The sequence below is a fragment of the Chenopodium album genome, chromosome 6 (genome assembly GCF_948465745.1).
Source record: "Chenopodium album chromosome 6, dcCheAlbu1.1, whole genome shotgun sequence".
Lineage (NCBI taxonomy): Eukaryota > Viridiplantae > Streptophyta > Magnoliopsida > Caryophyllales > Amaranthaceae > Chenopodium > Chenopodium album.
In genome coordinates, this window is record NC_137839.1 from 2,124,990 (window position 1) to 2,145,879 (window position 20,890).

At 36.0% G+C, this 20,890-nt stretch overlaps 1 protein-coding gene and 1 pseudogene across 2 annotated transcripts; one reads left to right on the forward strand and one right to left on the reverse strand.

Annotated features, from left to right (window-relative positions):
* LOC145634242 (SNW/SKI-interacting protein A pseudogene) lies at positions 1 to 2,438 on the reverse strand (annotated as a pseudogene). The gene is made up of 2 exons (XR_014113386.1): positions 2,298 to 2,438; positions 1 to 1,992 (listed from the first exon to the last, which is right to left on the reverse strand). The product of XR_014113386.1 is annotated as an SNW/SKI-interacting protein A pseudogene (transcript).
* Positions 2,439 to 2,944: 506 nt separating this feature from the next.
* On the forward strand, positions 2,945 to 15,575 carry LOC145635542 (dolichyl-diphosphooligosaccharide--protein glycosyltransferase subunit STT3A). The gene is made up of 23 exons (XM_081686848.1): positions 2,945 to 3,164; positions 3,317 to 3,379; positions 5,353 to 5,408; positions 5,526 to 5,597; positions 5,772 to 5,877; positions 6,004 to 6,054; positions 7,174 to 7,269; positions 7,446 to 7,505; positions 7,585 to 7,698; positions 8,504 to 8,590; positions 9,354 to 9,457; positions 10,494 to 10,589; positions 11,584 to 11,704; positions 11,826 to 11,906; positions 11,996 to 12,127; positions 12,220 to 12,468; positions 13,077 to 13,220; positions 13,924 to 14,110; positions 14,206 to 14,303; positions 14,519 to 14,598; positions 14,701 to 14,788; positions 15,022 to 15,111; positions 15,198 to 15,575. The coding sequence occupies exons 1-23, from the start codon at positions 3,048 to 3,050 to the stop codon at positions 15,255 to 15,257; spliced, it is 2,352 nt and encodes a 783-aa protein (XP_081542974.1). The 5' UTR covers positions 2,945 to 3,047; the 3' UTR covers positions 15,258 to 15,575.
* The last annotated feature ends 5,315 nt before the right edge of the window (positions 15,576 to 20,890 follow it).

Consider the following 20,890-nt stretch of genomic DNA (forward strand, 5'->3'; position numbering starts at 1 on the left):
TCACATCGCTATTGCTAACGAAAGACAAAGCTACGAAAGTTTTCTAGATTAACTTTTAGCTTCTTAAAATATACCTTTAAGTGCTCTAAAATGAACACAAACACAATTAACAAAGTGACTTTTAACAGGATCAGCTAATAGAAAAAAAAAATATACAAATGCAGAATTTACACCCCTTGTCAAAGTCAATCCTGCTCCTCTTGAAGCCACCATCATAGCCTTTTCGTGTAGACCCAGCGCTTGCTTTCATTGTACCTCCCCCACCAATTTCCATGGCTTTCTTACCCTTCTTCACTTCAGTGAAAAACTGATCCAAACCGAATAAATCAGCCTTCTCAGCAACTTGCTCAAACTCAACAGGCCTCTCTCTCTTATTACTCTTCTCTGCAGTTCCAGTGAATCCCTTGTCGGGTTTGAACCTCTTGGTGTTCCTAATCTTCTCAAGCTGTTCATCAGCTCCGCCATACATGTCATTATCCATATCTTTCTTCGGCTGGTATAGAGTGGAAAGTGTAGCTTGGGCGGTGAATAAGCCTTTGTCATATACATTGTACTGGTCATCAGCAGCAAAACCAGATTCCATCCCCTTCTCTTGGTTGAACAATCGCTGATCATACATGACTTCACCTCTTCCAGACCCAACAGACGCCATACCAAGAGCAACCTTCTCACTAATATCACGATCCCTATCTCTTGTAATCTTACTCCTCTTTCCCGTAGCAGCATCTTTGGCCTCCAACCTTCTCTCCCTCTCCCTCTCTTGTCGCCTCTCCTCACGAATTTTATCACGCCCCAACCTCGCTTCCCTCTCCTCTTTTGCCTCCCTTGTAACTTCTCTATCTCCTCTACCAACATAATCAGATCTCATGTCATCCTCATCCATATCCATATTTCTAGCAGGTGCAGCCACAGGAGCTGCAATACTACTCCTCTCAGAACGTGCTTTAGCAGCCAAAGCACAGTACTCCAGCTCCCTCTTTTCATTTTCCTTCATCTTCATCTCCTTTAGCACCTTTGATCTCATTGCCAAAGCTTCTCTCGCCTTCTCCTCTGCAACATATAGGGATTCAGTAAGCTTTGAAAAATCGTCACTGATCTGAACATCTTGAAGACCCCTTCCATCAGCTGCAAGCCGCTTATCCAATGGAATGGCAAACCCCTTAGGATTCTTCCAGTTCGAAATGCAAGGTGGAATCTTCCAATCCTGCTGATCTTTCACAGTCACAGGACGAGGTGGTGAATGCATGACCGTCACAGGAGGTGACCCCGAGGCCCTAGGAACCCTCTTATGCTTGAACTTGGGAGGTTCAAGAGGGTCCACCGGCATCTCTACCAACCTAATAACTCTCTCTTTCGCACCAGAATTAAAAGCCTGAGCTTGCTGCAACGGCTTATACTTAATAAATTTCGAATCAGATGAATGCTTAGGCACATTCTTGGGCTGAGCAGCACTCAACCTCACACTAACTATCCTCTCAATCGCAGCTTTAGTAGCTTCAGTAGTCTCTTCAATCTCCTTTTGCAGCTCTTCCAATTCTTCCTTCGAATCAGACTCCTCCCCCCTCAAAATTTTCGGCACAAGATCCCTATATTGCGAATAAACAATTTTCGACGCATTTTCATTCTGCTTCACTACATTATCAAATGCCACATTCCCTTTACTATCCACAGTAACAGGCAATATCCTACAAATTGGTGTCTTATCCTTGCCCATTCCCATTCCCAAAGGATATTGAACAACATAAATCTCAGGGAACGCCCCACCATCACCAAAATCTTCGGGTTTTCGAGGTTTAAACCCGGCCCGATTTAAATAGGGAGGCACATTATATCCCTTATCAGCCAAAACCTTTTCACCCTCTTGAGCACTAAATCGGTTCTTGAACCACGGATCATTAGTGTGATCGTATGGCGGCATTTTTCAATCAATCAATCAAACAAAGAAAAAACTCCAGAAAACTTCAGATTTATGTCTAGATTCCAAGAAATTCACTGCCAATCAACAAAAACGAAAGATAATCAATCTAATGAATGAAACACCGAATTATAAAAGAAAATATGAATGAATCAGAATCACCAAATTATAAAAGAAAATATGACTTAATTATCAATGTATGCTCGTTAAAGTGTTCGAGTATTTATAACCTAAATTCTTTCCAAAAATAAAAGTATTTATAACCTAAAAAAGTTGAATAATCCGAACCCTAATAAAACTATACCGACAATTAAATTAACCGAAGTGCGGAAATAAGCCCTAAATATTGAAAAATATTCAATGATTAAAAGAAATATCTTACGTTGGAAGCTGCACCAATGGAGGAGGAAAACGAAGAATACAGAGCCCGCTTCAATGGAGGAGAGAGAGCAGCGCAGAAAGTGAACAAAAAATTCAAATCGGGGCAAATATAAACGAATTAGTTTTTTTTTTTTTTTTTCGGGGGTGTATACGGAGTATTTTTTTCCCTTTAAACAATTTTATTTTTTAATAACCCTCAACATCACACAAATAAGTGCTATACACTTACCATCTCCACCAACTTTTATTTGTGTTTTAAATTTCGCATATTTAACATTATATATTCCTTTTAAATTAGAGTTTATTTAATTTATTTATTTTTCACAAGATTAGAAAATAAATACATATGTAGTAAAAAAAAACCGTAACGTCCGGGACAACGCCCAAATCACACACTAGCTATACAACACTTTAACATAATTATCAAGTTAAAGAAGTACAAACTAGCAATTTGGGCGGGGCATCGCCCGGAACACACACTAATTTTTGTTAACTTTGTGTTCTTATGCCATTTGTCATATTCTTATTGATCCATAATAGTTATTTATGACGAGATGTGATAATTTTGTGTACGGTAATTTTTATTTATTTTTTTTAACGTGAAGTGAACCGGCCTTATTTGGGGTTTTATTTGGAGGTCTTGAAGTCTACTCATCGAGTCTTCCGATGAAAATCATCAACTACTAGTCTGTAGTGAGTCACCCAAAACCCCTGCGCAAAATCCCTCTCTCGACCTTCACTCCTCTCTCCAATGGCGGACACTGAAACCGCCAATGGATCTTCTCTACGAAACGCCTTCGGAAATGTGCTTGCTGTCTTCATCCTCATCTTGATCGGAGTTCTCGCTTTCTCGATCCGTCTTTTCTCTGTAATTTCTTCTTCCTCTATTTAGATCTAATCCATAATTTAGGTCATTCTAATTCGCTTTTTTTCAATCATAGATTTGGTAATTTCTGGTTTAATTTCATTCTATGTTAATCTCAAATGCAATTTGGTATAATGTGTTTATGTGTATTGCAGGTTATCAAATATGAAAGCGTCATTCATGAGTTTGATCCTTATTTCAATTATCGAGTTACTCAGGTTTTTTATCTTTCTTTTGTGTTGATTTTCATGGCATTTTAATGTTTTTGTAGATTTCTGACATTTTTTTAGTGGTATTTTTTGAATTGGATATGCGACTTGTTGAATCTCTCTTGGTTTATGCATTTATAAGCTCAATGAATCATTGAAGAGGCTTAAATTATGCAATTTAGGTCATTCGTTGCTCGATTTTTCGCAGATAGCTATTAGGAAGTGTATAATGCATGCGTGCTTCTAAAATATATCAGTTCAGGGAGTATTTGACATTTTATTGAGATGATTAGTGGGAATAAGGCTGTAGTAATTATACAAATTGTGTTTTAATCAATGCTGAATTTTGCAAGTTAGGTTACTAGACTAGATGACCAGATTTACCGCTGATAGCAATTAAAAATTGTACTCCGTATTATGCATTTACGCGACTAATAGGTTAATAGTAATGCCTTGGTGGAAGCTAGGCATTAGTAATGCTAAATTGTGATTCTTTCTTGCTGAGGGTTGAGCCTTTACAGAAACTATTATTCTAAGTGCTTACATGACTGAGATTCTTCATGTTATCAATGTGGATACTGAATTCCTCATCATCTTGCTCTGCAGCAGATTTTGTTGCTGTAGTTGCTTTTAGGGCGGACGTTATTTGTCTACCTTTTTTTTTCTTGACTAGTATAGGTTATTTGAAATACAAATTGGCTGCCAAGCTTTAGTGCTCTCAGGAATATCATGATATCCTCTATAGATAAACTTTTAGGTCTTGCTCATATTGATTACTATCTTAAAGGTCCATTTGTTTTAACTTATTATAACTTATTTTGACTTATATTAGATAAACTAAGTTCAAATAAGTTTAGTTTAAACAAAATAAGTTAGTGCTGCTACAGGTTAATAATATAAGTTCTGTCAAGAACTCAAGATACTATAAGTTTAGGTAAGTTGACGATAAGTTCTGAAAAGTTAAAGATAAGCTCATATATATTCAGATAAGTTCTATTAATTTAATTTCAGACAAAGTAAGCTAGAACAAAACAGAGTCTTAGCTGTCAAATTACAGATTTAGTTGATAAGATATCTAAATAGTCACTGGAGGAGCTATAAGTTAATTTATAATTTATCATAATTCAACTTAAGTTTTAGTTAATACACAATCTTTGTTTCTCTGGTCGTGATATTTGCCAAGCTCCCCTGTTAACCGAAGCAATGAAGTAAAGGATTCGATCTAAACTGCAAAGCTCCAGTGTGTGTGATGAAAGACTCATTAACTGAGGTTAGAAATATGTATGACATGATATACTTAATTGTTCCAAGTCTCAGCAACCTACAAACTTACATTTTGGAAGGACTATAACAATGACAAATAAAATATCCAACAGTTTTATAATTTGTGAACTTTAAATGTTTTATTGAGTAGAAGAGCATTTGTCTCTCTTGAAATCTATTATGTGGACACTTATATACAGACATATAGTGCTATATATGAATTTTGTTTTGTTGTTATTTGTACATTTTATTTAATTCCAATATGTTAGATTTGACTTTGGGGGTACTTGGCTTATATATCTTAGCGACTTTTTTTACCTGTGGTTGCTCATTTATTTTAAGTTATTAAAACCTTTGTGTTGTTTGTGGGTTGTGAGAAATTAACTAATCATATGTTTATGAAAAGCATGAGGAGATGGGACAATGTTTTAATTGATAATGATCACTGATTTATTCAATTGAATGAAAGCAGAATGGGAGAGTGTGAATCTAATTGTCAAAGGATAGTTCATTTTCTGATAATGCATTTCAGTTCTATCAACTTAACCTTTTTTGTCTAAGGTAGTGCAATATCACTGTAGTCTACACCTTGTTTGTTAATCAATATGCTCTAGACCTCTCATATAGTGTCCTTTTTCTTTACAATCTTTTATTGTATGTGATATTGTGAATGGCTGAAAGCTGATGTCTTACACTGTCAATGAATGGAAAATTTTCAGTTTCTCACAAAGAATGGCATATATGACTTTTGGAACTGGTTTGACGATAGAACCTGGTAATTGCTGTTACAATTGGCTAACCAATATATATTAATTCATTTATTTAGTTGCCTTTTCCTTTTGGATTTGTACTGGATGTTTTAAAATATTTAATGTGATTATCCCCTTTTCAGGTACCCACTGGGTCGTGTGATTGGTGGAACCGTTTATCCTGGATTAACACTGACGGCAGGTACCATGTGGTGGTAAGTTTTCCATACTTTAATCAAACTGATTTTTCCCAACTCTGGTCTGTGTCTTATTGTGTGCTTCACTGATTCATGTAATCTCTGTTTATATTCTACTATTTCCTTTTCTAGTAATTTTTTTTTAGTTCTTGACCTGAGAGAAAAGGAAATAACATTGTTTTGTGTTGATAGGTTGCTGCATTCTGTGAACATCCCTTTGTCTGTGGAGACTGTCTGTGTGTTCACTGCACCAGTATTTTCTGCTTTTGCATCATGGGCTACCTATTTTCTCACAAAGGTCAGTTTTTTTTTATTATCCTTAACTAATATATATACTGTTGTGCCTCCTCCTTCTACCCTAATATAAGTGAGAGGACCTTTTTATTTATTTAACTGGTTAACATTGAATAATGTGATATTTCAGGAAGTGAAGGGCCCGGGTGCAGGTTTAACAGCTGCATTACTATTGGGCATGGTAAGCCTAGGATTTTTATGTCTAATTTTTTTTCATATGGCAATTATATCTACTTCATCTATTGCTTTCTTATTTTTGTACATTTTTCTGAAACTAATTAGCATACTTGTATCATTCTTATGTGCATATTAGTATGTTGTTCACCATTTGATTTTGTTTAAGGAATTTGAATAGCTCCAACATACGGACTCTTAATATGCATAAAATTCATAAAGCAACTGTTATTTCTTTATTTTTTTTGAAAGTTCATGTTTTTGTTCAATGTTCCTAATTTTGCTTAGTTGGTAATGGGAAACTTTCTTCAAATTCTCAAAAAGGTGAACCCAATATTGGTATAACCAAATTCAGAATTGCTTAGGACAATGCAATGAACTATGAATATGTAAATGGCATAGGCCCCTCTTGATTTATACATTGAGAAACCATTTTGGTGAAAATATATATTTTTCTGTTATTGATTTGTAATCAGCACTTATGAATTCTTTATGTTTTTATGTTTTGAGAAAACTTCGTGAAACCATAGGTGTCTGAAAGAGAGACTCTAAGGCTTTGTTCTTTTCACCTGGTTTCTTTATCGATTAGACTGATTGGAACTACTATATTTTTATGTCAATTTTGCTAAGTAAGACTGATTGGAACTACAATGTTTTAGTCTTCAAAACTCAAAAGGTAGGTTTCAACATAAAGTTGCTCCCAGGAATTAAAACTTTTAGAATACCCTGTCTTTGTTAAGAGTTCAGACAATTTACTTCTTTGAAATCAGGAATTCTAGCTCAGACTACTGGAAGAATTGGATACATTCTTTTCATTTCTTAAGGGCAGAGTTTTAAGTAGGTAATGTGTAGAAATATAGAGGAAACCCTTGTTCATCTTATGTTGATTTATTCAATTACTCGTAACCAAAAAATGAATTATAGTTTCTAGCCTAGAAAACCCAGAACAGAAAGGTACAGGTTTAGCTCGAGGCTGCATTGTCCTGTATGAAATGTATATTTGTTTAACTATTCCTAAGTTTCTTTGTGCCTTACACATGTCCAAGCATATGATGAATTTCAATTGTTGTTTTTTCATTGCTACTTCTGTTTCTGTTAAATCCTTATTCACTCTGTTCTTTTGCAGGTTCCATCCTATATATCTCGATCTGTGGCTGGCAGCTATGACAATGAAGCCGTAGCTATTTTTGCATTGATTTTTACCTTCTATCTTTATGTCAAAGTAAGTTTTGAGCCCAACTTCTGCTCGTGATTTTTTTTTTTTTAATTCTATCTGGTTTTCTCTTCTTTAATTAGTTAAGGCTTCAAACTCATCTAGCTTGGCAATCTCTGTATGTTTATTTTTTATTTTTTATTTTTTTATTATTGGGTTAACATTGGCCAACTTTTTGAGTGCAGACTTTGAACACCGGCTCTCTGTTTTATGCAACTTTGAATGCCATAGCATACTTCTATATGGTAGGTTTCCTGTGACCTGTCTTGATCGTTTATTTTTTCAATCGAGCTCTTTGATGTAAGTTATACTCTGTTTCTTTAGGTTTGCTCGTGGGGAGGATACACCTTCATAATTAATCTTATTCCCATGCACGTGCTCCTTTGCATTGTTACTGGTCGATATTCTAACAGACTGTATATTGCATATGCTCCTCTGGTAAGCATCTCTAACATTGTTGCTTTTGTTTATGTAATACCTACAGTTTAACTTGCAAAGTTTAAAAGTTGCCAGTTTGCAACTGTTTTCTGATGGAATGATGTGCTGAATTTTTTATTCTGTTTTGTGTGAAAAGAAATAATGTTGATTTTGTATGAAGTATTATTATGGTCCTGCTGAGAATTGAAGAAGGTACTTGAGTAGAAAGAAAAAGACTTGTAACATCATTGTACGGATAAGGAAGGCTGCTTCTATCTATTTACATTTCTTTGCTAATAGACTGACATTTGTTTTGTTCATACTGTGTTTCTGTCTGTATACTTGCATTTAATTACTCTTTATTTGTTGTTCTTGTAAAATTGCATAAATAATTTATTTTGCACAAATCATGTGACAAACAACTGAGAAGAACTTGAATTTTCTTTTAGCATCAAGTAGCATATCAACCAAGCCAATCAGTTTATACTCTAAAACCATTTTATTAGATTTCCTTACTGTCTAAATTTAAGTCCATCTCCAACAGAGCAAATGATTCTCTACATTTTGACCATGAAATGAACTTAATTAAAATAGCTTATTTAAAGGACTGCGCTTTTAATTTGTTGTGAAGTAGCAGATTCTTGTTAATATCATAGTAAGGGTGAGTTAGAAATAGCCTTTAAGGCTGTGTATATTTAACCCCTTTAATTCATTAAGATGGGAGCCTCTTTTGAGTCATTTGGTTGATGTTGCATTTTTTATCTTAAATTTTGTTCGTGTGTATTATTTTAGATTAAATTGGTTGTTTGAATCATCATGAATACAGGTTGTGTTGGGCACATTGTTAGCTGCATTGGTTCCTGTTGTTGGTTTCAATGCCGTCTTGACATCAGAACATTTTGCATCATTTTTGGTAAGCTTTATATTGATGCTTATTCTGTTGTTTCTTTTTCTGGTATACAGCACAGCATACCAAGTGAAGTTCCATCAGGTCTATAATTACTTCAAGCAATTAGCAGATGTTTATATGAATTATTTCTTTCAGAAAGTGATATGGTTTTCGTTTATATTTTTGGGGACTTCCTTTTGCCTATCGATGTTGACAAACTCCCCCTGTGTCGAACCCACTTGAATAATGGTTGGGCAGGTGAGGACTTACTCAGAAGTCAGAACCCAACTAGGCAACTACCCCAAGGCTCTATCTTGTGACGCGTTTAGTTTGAACTGCCAACTATGAAGAAAATTGCACAACTAAGTACTACCTACAGCAGTCAATTAGAATAACTATTAATATAGTTTGGTATTGGAGAAAAAAAAAAGACAATATCGCCTAGTACAGGTCTCACCTAAGCAGGATGTGAGATGTTTGAGTTGTATGCAAATTCAGTACAGGTCTCACCTAAACAGGACATTAAGTGGTTGAGTATTAAGCATTATTGTTCCTAATTTCCTATGAAGTTGAAACTAGGATATTTCTTGCTATCAATAATTTCTAATGCATACGCATCAATCATCAATTATCTAAGATTATTGTATGAAGTGGTAAAAAAAATTGATATGTATGACTGTATGGGTTGAGATGTTATTCATAGGCTTATTTATCATAGAAAACCAGTCTTCTAGACTCATGCCTCCACTTTCTTTTGGGATGTCTGATTCATGAAAGATGACTGCAGGTGTTCATTATTATCCATGTGGTCGCACTTGTGTATTACATCAAGGGAATCCTTTCTCCTCAGATGTTCAAAGTTGCTGTAACTCTTGTAGTAACTGGTGGCCTGTAAGCAATCCTTTTTTTTTTTTTTTTATGCTTCTTGTTATGTTCACCAAGTTATAAACTTAAATTATGAGCTTCCTTGAACACTTGTTTTAGTCACAGAAAAGAGGGGATCTGACACAATAAAGTTTCAGCTCTGCTATGTTAATTCTTTTTAGTTGGTTTCTTAAGGGGAAACCATTACCCTCTTTTTTCATAATCTTCTAGATTGAATCACGAAAAATTCATGCTGAATTGCTGGTGTTCTTGCTTTGTGTATTTTTCCTCCCTCTCTAGCTAGGGAACCCCTCAATGAATCCGATTATAATCATTATATACCCTTTTTTTAAGCTTCTTGAGTCTATTTCTTAGTTCAAGATCCCTCTTACCAACTGGAATTAGAGAATTAGTAGATCAGTTCTGCCTCAAATGAGAATTGGCTAGAGTTATGAAATTATAATTTAGAATCTGTTGATCGAGTCGATTCCATGATTATAAGTTTATATACCACTAGCAACCACGATATTCTCTAGGAACAACTAAGCCTTAACTCTGGTATTTTAGGGAGTTGGCCAGCATTAAATTGGGTATTCTTGGGGGTTGGCCCGCCTCATGTATTCAGTAGGAGCTTTGGCCTGTGCGCTACCCAGGAAGATCAAGCTTTACTGTTGAATAAAAAAAACGTTTCTTGGCATTGATTGAACTACTTGTCAAGCTTGTTGTAAAAGAGTGAGTAGACCTGTTTAGCTTTGTTTACCCATCACTGTAATTACTTGAAAACCAAACCACCACTTCATATACACGAACAGATTAGCTGGTAGTTATTTTAGTATCAACATGTAATACGTGCTAAATTGCTAGTGACAACCTTGCATGTTCTAATGACCAAGTAGTAGTATACTTTTCCACTCATCATCCTGCATCTGTAACACGGAAGCCCCGCAGATGGTGTCATTGTACCAAGTAACGCATATTTTTCCCATTTTAATAAAACTTTCAACCCGTTATGCTATTTTGTTTTATCTTTTAACTGATTGAACAAGTTTATTTGCTGTTTCAGGGCAGTTTGTTTTGCTGTAGCAGCTATACTTATTGCGCTCGTGGCTTCTAGCCCAACGATGGGATGGAGTGGGCGAAGTCTTAGTCTCCTTGATCCGTATGCAACTATCCCTGCTATATTCTTTTATAGTTTAACTGATAGTTCCTTGAACATTATATGCAGATGTTTTTCTCTCTGCTACCTTTTTGTTATGGTTTGTGTAATTAGCCAATAACTGAAGAAAATATTAATTAAATGGGGGCTAGTGAAGGAAAAAAAAATAAAAGAAAGAGAGGTTCTAAACAAGGATGAAAAAAAGGAGTGTGTAGGTAAATTGAGTATCTTTTCTTGACGTGTTTCTTCATCCTAAATATGAAAAGGATAATAATGGATTTAGGATATTTTGGACTAATTTGTGGGATACATTCTTCTTCTCTTTTCCTCCATCCTTGAACCTGTATATTAAAAAAGTGCCTTATTCCTGCTGAACTTTTAACATGACGTCTGCACTGAAGCTTGAACCCCTAATGGTGTGGTAGTTATACATGCTAGACTGCTGGAGTGGAGGGAGGGAAACCCTTTGTCTTTTATGATTGGTAATATATACACCCAAGGGATTAAATCAGGAAGCTTTCCATAAAAAATCTTTTCACTTTTAAATCCTCCATAAGTCTGAAGTCTTTTTTAGTGTGGAGAACTAACTCTTGTCAGTCATATCTATGCATGATCATTCTCTTAGGATGATGGCTCTATCACTTCTCCTCGTATAATAGAATGAACCTGTACCCACATTGGCCACATACTTGTCATATGATGGCTCTATGGATGATCATTTGTCGTTTATGATTGGTAATATATACATCACAAGAAGTATATATGACCTGTGGAACCCACATGTCATATGAAGTATTTAGATATTGGACACTCTCAAATATGGCCTATTGCTTTTTAATGTTGTGATGTTTCCATTTAATGGAGTCCAGATTTTCTTCTGAGCATAGACAGTTGTTCACTTAATGCTTCTTCTCTCTAAGTTTTCTGGTTATGAATGCTGATTATGACATTCCTTCTGTTTTTGCTTTGTTCTTGGGGGTTGGGCGGAATACTACAGAACTTACGCAAGCAAATACATACCGATCATTGCTAGTGTTAGTGAACATCAACCGCCTACATGGCCATCATACTTCATGGACATCAATGTATTGGCATTCTTGGTTCCCGCTGGAATTATCGTAAGTTGTATTTGTATTATTTTTTTTCTGCAGTTAATTCTTAGTGATCCCCTTTAGCTCTCTCTCTCACTCATCATTGTGAAATCATCCACTTTTCTGTAATGGTCTATGTTTCTTGTAGGCTTGTTTTTCACCACTGTCTGATGCAAGCTCGTTTGTAGTCCTCTACATTGTGATGTCAGTATACTTTTCAGGTGTTATGGTGAGAAAATTAGCAAGAAGTTTGACTCTGCTTTTTCATTGGTAATTGTGTTTAATCCCTGATTGCTCACATTTTTTATCTGGATATAGGTGCGGCTTATGCTAGTACTTGCTCCGGCAGCGTGCATAATGTCTGGAATTGCTCTGTCGGAAGCTTTTGATGTTTTTGCTCGGTCTATCAAATTTCAGTTGCCCTCATTGTTAGAAACTCCCCCTGATGAGGTGGCTATGAGAATTTTAAAACATTCAAACCATTTGAATTACTTTTTATTCATCTGCAGGCTAAACTTAATTGTTTTGTGTTAACTGTCAAGGCAGGAGAAGTGAGTTCTGGCAATGCTGAGATACAAAAAATTGTGGCAAAAACTGATAAAAATGAAGATGCCATAAAAGAGCGGCCTTCGAAAAAGGGAAAGAAGAAGGAAAAGGAAAAGGAAAAAGAAAAGGAAGTTCCTGAGAGGGCTCCCGTGAGGTCCCGTGTTGGGAGAAGGCTTCTTGTTTTACCCTTTGAAGCATCTCTAATTGCCTTGTTCTTAACTGTCTTGCTGGGTGGTTTTTATGTGGTATGGTTACTTTCCTTATCCATGCTATTGATTATCATCTGCACCTTCATCACAATTCTTTTTACTGCCAGAAAATATGTTTGCAACTTGTGTCACTGACTTCATTACCTAAATTAATGACACATTTGGTAATCTTATATTTTGGGTTTCATCATTACCCTTCCATCCAAGTGAATTCTTAATAAAAGGAACCTTATTTCTTTTCCCCTAACTCTTGCCATAATAAAAATTATTGATTACTTTTTGGTGGCTGTGAAAAACTGAAAATTAGTTTAACACATCACATAACTTACAGTAAATTTTTATTTAGGGAGTTTAGCTTTAGCTTTTAGGCAATTTTTTAGAGAGTCTCCAGAACGAGAGATGTTTAGCATGAAATTCTTTTGTATTCTGAACCAGACATTGCAAATAGGTTTGTGGAATTTAAAAATGGGCTCATATGGTCATGGATGCATCTGCTGCATTGCATTTCAGTTTTATTCCGTTTACCAACCTCTGATGACTTTATCATGATTATTTTTACCCATTCTCCAGCATCTTTCTGTTTTGTTTTGATCTGTTTGGGTTGGTCTAGTGTATTGCTGATTAAATGTTTGAGTGCTTTGTAGGTACACTGTGTTTGGGCAGCAGCAGAGGCATACTCGGCGCCATCTATTGTTTTGACATCTCATACACATGATGGTCTGCATGTTTTTGATGATTTCAGGGAGGCATATGCTTGGTTAAGCCACAACACTGAGGTGGATGATAAAGTGAGTGGTGTATTGTATCCATATGATCTTTGATCACTATGATTTTACCTTCATCTTCTACACTTGTAAACTCGTGTTGTATGGAAAGGAATTCAATTATTATAACATATATGATCTATGTGATATTTGGTTTGATCTTTTGCATGTGCTTGTTAAAGTTTGGTATACTGATGTTATTGATTTATGGTCTCTTATCAGCTTCCTGTGGTCTATTACTTCATAACTTTAAGCTTTGATCAAAACAATACTATCTTAGAAACCTACATCATACATATTCCAAGTAGTTTGTCAGCCTTTGGTGGAAGATGAATAGTAGTTTATGCAAATGTCTTTTATCTGAATCAAATGCTGGTAATCACTAAAATATAAGAGAGGCCATTCATTGCTGTATTTTAGTTATTTCAATAATCCCATGTACATTTTCTAGATATGGGGATAAAATCCTAATAGACATATCCTTATCGACCCCTCAATTATTCACAACCAATTGTTTGTTATTCACACGTTTCAAATTGATTGCAGTAGTGCTTGGAAGACTTCATGAATTTTGTTAGCAAAATTTGTGAGATTGTGTTTGCTCATATGTATGATCCCTCCTCTTCTGTAGTTGATTAATATTTAACGAGGGAAGTATGTAAATTATATCATATCTTGGATTCCAATTGTTAGAAGAAACAAAATCCTAACAAAAATTTCTCTGCAGGTGGCATCTTGGTGGGACTATGGATACCAAACAACAGCCATGGCCAACCGTACTGTCATTGTTGATAATAACACCTGGAATAATACTCACATTGCCACCGTTGGAACAGCTATGTCTTCTCCAGAAAAGGCAGCATGGGAAATTTATAACTCTCTGGATGTTAAATATGTCCTCGTTGTATTTGGAGGTTAGTTTGCCACTTACTGCTGTTTCTTTAATGATATTTTTTCGGTCATTGAAAATAGAATGTGGGACGTAGAAGTGAGATTTTATTGTGCATAGGTCTTGTGGGCTACCCCAGTGACGATATCAATAAATTCTTGTGGATGGTTCGAATAGGAGGTGGTGTATTTCCTCATATTAAGGAACCTGATTATCTGGTAAGAACTTTACATTACTTCTAGCAATTAGTAAGTTTAACCTAGCTAGTCTTTAACTCTATATTGTCTTCTATACGATGATCTCTCTTTTTGGGTAATTCATCCATCCTTGTTATCTGAGTAAGATGCAGATGCTCTATTGTTCGCTGTTGCTTACTTTTTTTGTCATTAACATTTCTCATCTCGCTAAATATATAAATTGTGCTGCTGTACAGAGAGATGGTCAGTATCGGATTGACTCTCAGGCAACACCAACGATGCTTAATAGTTTAATGTACAAGCTTTCATACTACAGGTTAGGGTGAAGTTGATATGGAATAATTTTCTGATATCTCTGTTGCCTCTAACCTTTTCTATATCATTTCTACAATCTTAAAACTTATTTTGCCTGATTCAGATTTGTAGAAACAGATGGAAAAGGATATGACAGAGTTAGGAGGACTGAAATTGGAAAGAAGCATTTCAAGCTTACTCATTTTGAGGAGGTACTGTAATCTTATGCTATTGTACATCGTATATATTATGGACTACTGTAATTCAGTGACTAGGGTACCAAATAGCCCCTTACCCCCTCGCATAACCACAAAAGCTACATAATAGAAACAGATTAAGAATTATACAATAAAAACAGATTTTTCTGGCCATATTATCGATTATTTCTGATTGTCCAATCCTTCAAAACTGAGGATGTTGTCTGGGTATTTTTTGTGTCCTCTAGGCATTTACATCTCATCACTGGATGGTAAGGATTTATAAATTGAAGCCTCCAAAGAACAGATTAAGAGGAAAGATCAAGAAATCAAAATCGGTAATTTCATTCAACCATTACTTTCTTTTTACCTTGCTGGCCAACCAATATTTAGTTCTCACTAACGGTATTCTTGCTTTTGTCAGAAAACAAGCTCAGCTAGCTCAAAAAGAAGCAGCACTGTGAAAAGGAATCCATGGCAGTAACTTCTTCTTCCATTCCTTGTTGCATATTTATAGAGTAGGGAAGTCTTAGGTCACTCAATTGTAACCCATAGGGCTTCTAGAGAGAAATCATAGAGCATTGATTGAATCAAAGAAATAGTTACCTACGACGCTTAGTCCTCCCCCCTCACTTTTACCAGTTAGTTATTTACTTCATGGGGAGAGAAGGCTGCTCCAATTTTCTACTCTGGTTGCGTGATTGTGGTGTTTTTGGCATGTTAATGGAAATGTGTAAGCCTGTACTAAATATTAGACCATTGAGAGATATTCTAAGTAATTTACACAGAGTTGTTTTTTGCAGCCAAAATGATTCTCCAATTTTGAATTTCAGCTGCACAGCTAATTTTCACTCTTTTGTATGAGCTCATTGACGCAGGACAAGAATTCTATTCTATTTCAAGTTACAGAGCTTCAGCTGAATAAATCAAATTCGAGATTGATAAGGCTTGGAGTCCTTAATTTCCCTTAACTTCACCCACTTACTTGCATCCGGTCAGGCTGTTTGGGTATATTTTAGTTGTAGAACCATGGTACAAAAGTGAATTTCAGAAACTGCAATTCTAATACGATAAACTTTATCCCATATTATAGTCCAATCTGACTTAAATTTTCACATTTTACAGAAACAATGGTGTGGTTAAGTCTAATGCTGTGTTTCACCTAGAGCTGTCAAAAATTGACCCGACTCGAAATATCGACTTAAATCCGATTATCAACTGACCCGTCTGATTCCGAAAAAATGGTGACCCAAACCCGACCTGACCTGACTCGACCTGAAACCAACCTTAGACCCGAGTTGACCCGAGTATGTGAGTCCCGAACCCGAACATGAACTGACATGGAGATGACCCAATCCGAATGTAACCCGTAAATTATTGACCTGAACCGAACCCGACTTGAATCGAAATTGACCCAAACCCTTTTTAACACGTCAAAACCTGTTACAAACCTAACCCGAAATCAACCCGACTTGTTATTGACCTGACCTAAATTCAACCCGACTTATTATTGACACGACCCTAATTTTACCAGACCTATTACTTACTTGACCCAAAAATTCAACCCGATCTGTTACTAACCCGACTCGAAATTAACACGACTTGTTATTGACTTTACCTAAATTCAACCCATATTGTTCCTGACCCGATTTCGAATCACCTTAAATGCAATTTAGACCACCTTATTATTGTTGATCAAAGCATTTTGTCTAGGGAGACCAAGTCGGTCCAGGCGAGCAAAAGAAAGGAGCATAATCCTCAAATTTAAGAGTTAAATATAGTATATATTTGTTGTATGGTCAAAGTAGATAATTATCTTCCTAAATTATAGACTATAGTTCCCTAGTATATTGCCATATATATTATAGTCAAAGAAAATAATTAGCTTGATAAAAATGATAATTATCTAATTATATTTAGTTGAACCCGAATATGACCTGACTTGCAAATGACCCAACCTGATTGTTACCTGTAAATTATTGACTTGAACATAACCCGACTTGACTCCGAGAATGACCCGACTTGGAAATGACTCAACCTGATTATAACCCCCAAATTATTGACTTGAACCGAACCCGACTTGAAATGACCCGACCTGATTATAACCTGCAAATTATTGATTTAAACCGAACCCGAATCAAACCCGAGAATGACCCAACCTGATTCTAACCCGCCAATTATTAACTTTAACCGAACCCGACTCGAACCCGAGAATTACCCTAACCGGTTTTAACAAGTGAAAACCCGAATTAAACCCGACCTGTTGTTCACCCGATCCGAATGTAACCCGACCCAAACTCGATAAGAAGTATGACCCGACGTGCCTGACTCAAGCATGACCCAACTCTAACCCGACCCGCATAGGTTATAGAATTAATCCGAATTGACCCGACCCGAGTTGACCCGACCCACTCTTACCGACCCAAACATGACCCGTTACCGAATTGAGAGCTCTACCCGAAACTTCCAAAATTTCTCAAAAAACGTGGATAGCAGCCTTCAATTTTTTTACTTTTTTTCGCCCGGAAATAAAAATTGCCAAGATGTTTACCATGTTCCCTATTACCCTCTCGAAGACCAATTGGGAGGGTGGAACCATCATAATCGCCTTTAAACGGCCAATTTACCGATTTACTTTGCACCAATTTAATTAACTCAAGTCTACTACAAACATTTATGCCAACATATAATGATCTTATATGGTTCCAACCGGAATTATATGACCCTGAGATATATCCCCTAAATCTCAAAACTGTTCGACACCGAACAGGTAAATTTATTCCCCTACAACGAACATTTAAGACACCAATATGATCATCATATATGGTTCCAAACGACATTATATGAACCCAAAATGTATTCCCTAAAATTTCAAATTTTTCGACACCGGGCCGTGAAACCTCTATAATTTCTCAAAAACCGTGGATATTACACTTCAATTTTGGAATTTTTTTACTTTTTTCGCCCGAAAATAAAAATTGCCGAAATTTTTACCATGGTATCAAATACCCTCCGGGAGTCCAATTGGGTGGGTGGAATCATCCAATTTGCCTTTAAACGAACAATTTACTGATTTACAACTTGCACCGATTTCAATAACTTAAGCCTACCACGAACATTTATGACAACATATAATGATCATATATGGTTCCAAACGGCATTATATGACCCCGAAATGTATCCCCTAAAGTCTTAAGGCTTTACGACAATGGGTCCTGAAACTTCTAAAATTTCTCAAAAAGCGTGGATATTAGCCTTTAATTTTGGAATTTTTTTACTTTTTTCGCCTGGAAATAAAAATTGACGAAATATTTACCATTGTCCCTAATACCTTACGGGAGTCCCATTGGGGTGGTAGAATCTTCCAATTTGTCTTTAAACGACAAATTTACCGATTTACAACTTGCACCGATTTCATTAACTCAAGCCTACCACGAACATTTATGACAACATATAATAATCATATATGGTTCCAAACGGCATTACATGACACCAAGATGTATTTTCTGTAATTTCAAGACTTTTCGACACCCAGTCTCGAAACCTTCAATTTTGGAAATTTTTTTACTTTTTTTCGCCCGAAAAAAAAAATTGCCGAAATTTTTGTCAAGTTCCCTAATACCCTCCGAGAGTCCAATTGGGAGAGTGTATCCATCCAATTTGCATTTAAACAACCAATTTACCGGTTTACAACTTGCACCGATTTCATTAAATCAAGCCTACCACAAACATTTATGACAACATTATAATGATCATATATAGTTTTAAACGGCATTATATGACCCCCGACATGTATCCCCTAAATATTCATGGCTTTTCGACACCGGGCCTCGAAACCTCCAAAATTTCTCCAAAAGCATGGATTTTGGAATTTTTTGACTTTTTTCGCTCGAAAATAAAATTTACCGAAATGTTTACCATGGTACCTAATACCCTCCGATAGTCCAATTAGGTGGGTAGAACCATCCAATTTGCCTTTAAACAGCCAATTTACTAGTTTACAACTTGCACCGATTTCATTAACTCAAGCCTACCACTAACATTTATGACAACATATAACGATCATATATGGTTCACAACGGCATTATATGAATCTCCAGATGTATTCCCTAAATTCTCAAGACTTTGCGACATTAGGCCCCGAAACTTCAAAAATTTCTTAAAAAACGTGTAGCCTTCAATTTTGGAAATTTTCAACTTTTTTTCGCCGGAAAATAAAAAATTTCCGAAATGTTTACCACGGTCCCTAATATCCTTCTGGAGTCAAATTGGGTGGGTTGAATCATCCAATTTGCCTTTAAACAGCCTATTTATAACTTGCACCGATTTCATTAACTCGAGCCTACCACGAACATTTATGACAAACAATAATGATCATATATGGTTCCAAACGGCATTAAATGACCCCGAGATGTATCCCTCATAATTTCAAGACTTTTCTCCACCGGACCTCGAATCCTCTAAAATTTCTCCAAAAGCGTGGATATTAGCCTTCAATTTTGGAATTTTTTTGACTTTTTTTATCCCGGAAATAAAAATTGGCGAAATGTTTACCATGGTCCCTAATATTCCCTAGGAGTCCAATTGGGTTGGTAGAACCATCCTATTTGTCTTTAAACGATCAATTTAATTACCAGTTTACAACTTGCACGGATTTCATTAACTCAAGCCTATTACGAACATTTATGACAACATATAATGATCTTATATAGTTCCAAACGGAATTATATGACCCCGAGATGTATCCCCTGAAACATTAATACTTTTCTACACCAGACCCCGAAACCCTCAAAATTTCTCAAAAAACGTGGATATTAGCCTTTCATTTTGGAATTTTTTTGACTTTTTTTCGTCCGGAACTAAAAATTGCCGAAATGTTTTCAATGGTCCCTAATTCCCTTCAGGAGTCCAATTGAGTGGGTGGAACCATCCAATTTGCCTTTAAACGACCAATTTACCGGTTTACAACTTGCATCGATTTCATTAATTCAAGTCTACCACGAACATTTATGACAACAAATAATAATCATATATGGTTCCAAACGGCATTATATGACCCCAAGATGTATCCCATAGAATTTCAAGACTTTTCGACATCGGGCTCCGAAACCTCCAAAATTTCTCAAAAAGCGTGGATATTAGCCTTCAATTTTGAAATTTTTTTGACTTATTTTCGCCCGGAATTAAAAACTGTCGAAATGTTTACCATGGTCCCTAATACCCTCCAGGAGTCCAATTGGGTGTGTGGAACCATTCAATTTGCTTTTAAAGGTCAATTTACCGGTTTACAACTTTCACCGATTTACCGGTTTACAACGACCAATTTAATTAACTTGCACCAAACCCGACTTGAACTGAAATTGACCTAAACCCGTTTTAACCTGTCAAAATCTGAATTTAACCCGATTTGTTACTAACCTGACTTGAATTCAATCCAACTTGTTCCTAACCCAACCCGAATTTAACCCAACCTGTTACAAACCCGACCCGAGATTAACCCGACTTGTTATTGACCTGACCCAAATTCAACCCGACTTGTTATTGACCCGACCCGAATTTTACCATACCTATTACTTACCCAACCCAAAAATTCAACCCGATCTGTTACTAACCCGACTCAAAATTAACACGACTTGTTATTGACCTGACCTAAATTCAACCCGAATTGTTCCTGACCCGATTTCAAATCACCTTAAATGTAATTTAGACCACCTTATTATTGTTGATCAAAGCGTTTTGTCTAGGGAGACCAAGTCGGTCCAGGCCAGCAAAAAAAAAGGAGCATCATCCACAAATTTAAGAGTTAAATATAGTATATATTTGTTGTATGGTCAAAGGAGATAATTATCTTCCTAAATTACAGACTATAGTTCCCTAGTATATTGCCATCATATATATTATAGTCAAAGAAAATAATTAGCTTGATAAAAATGATAATTATTTATTTATAGTTAGTTGAACCGAATATGAACTGACTTGGAAATGGCTCGACCTGATTGTAACCAGCAAATTATTGATTTGAACATAACCCGACTTGAATCCAAGAATGACCCGAATTGGAAATGATCCAACCTGATTATAACCCGCAAATTATTGACTTGAATCGAACCCGACTTG

Coding starts and splice junctions, on each gene's coding strand:
- LOC145635542 (XM_081686848.1), top strand. CDS start 3,048: ATGGCGGACACTGAAACCGCCAATGGATCTTCTCTACGAAACGCCTTC. Junction 7,506..7,584: donor CCATAGCATACTTCTATATG/GTAGGTTTCCTG, acceptor CTGTTTCTTTAG/GTTTGCTCGTGGGGAGGATA. Junction 13,221..13,923: donor ACACTGAGGTGGATGATAAA/GTGAGTGGTGTA, acceptor ATTTCTCTGCAG/GTGGCATCTTGGTGGGACTA.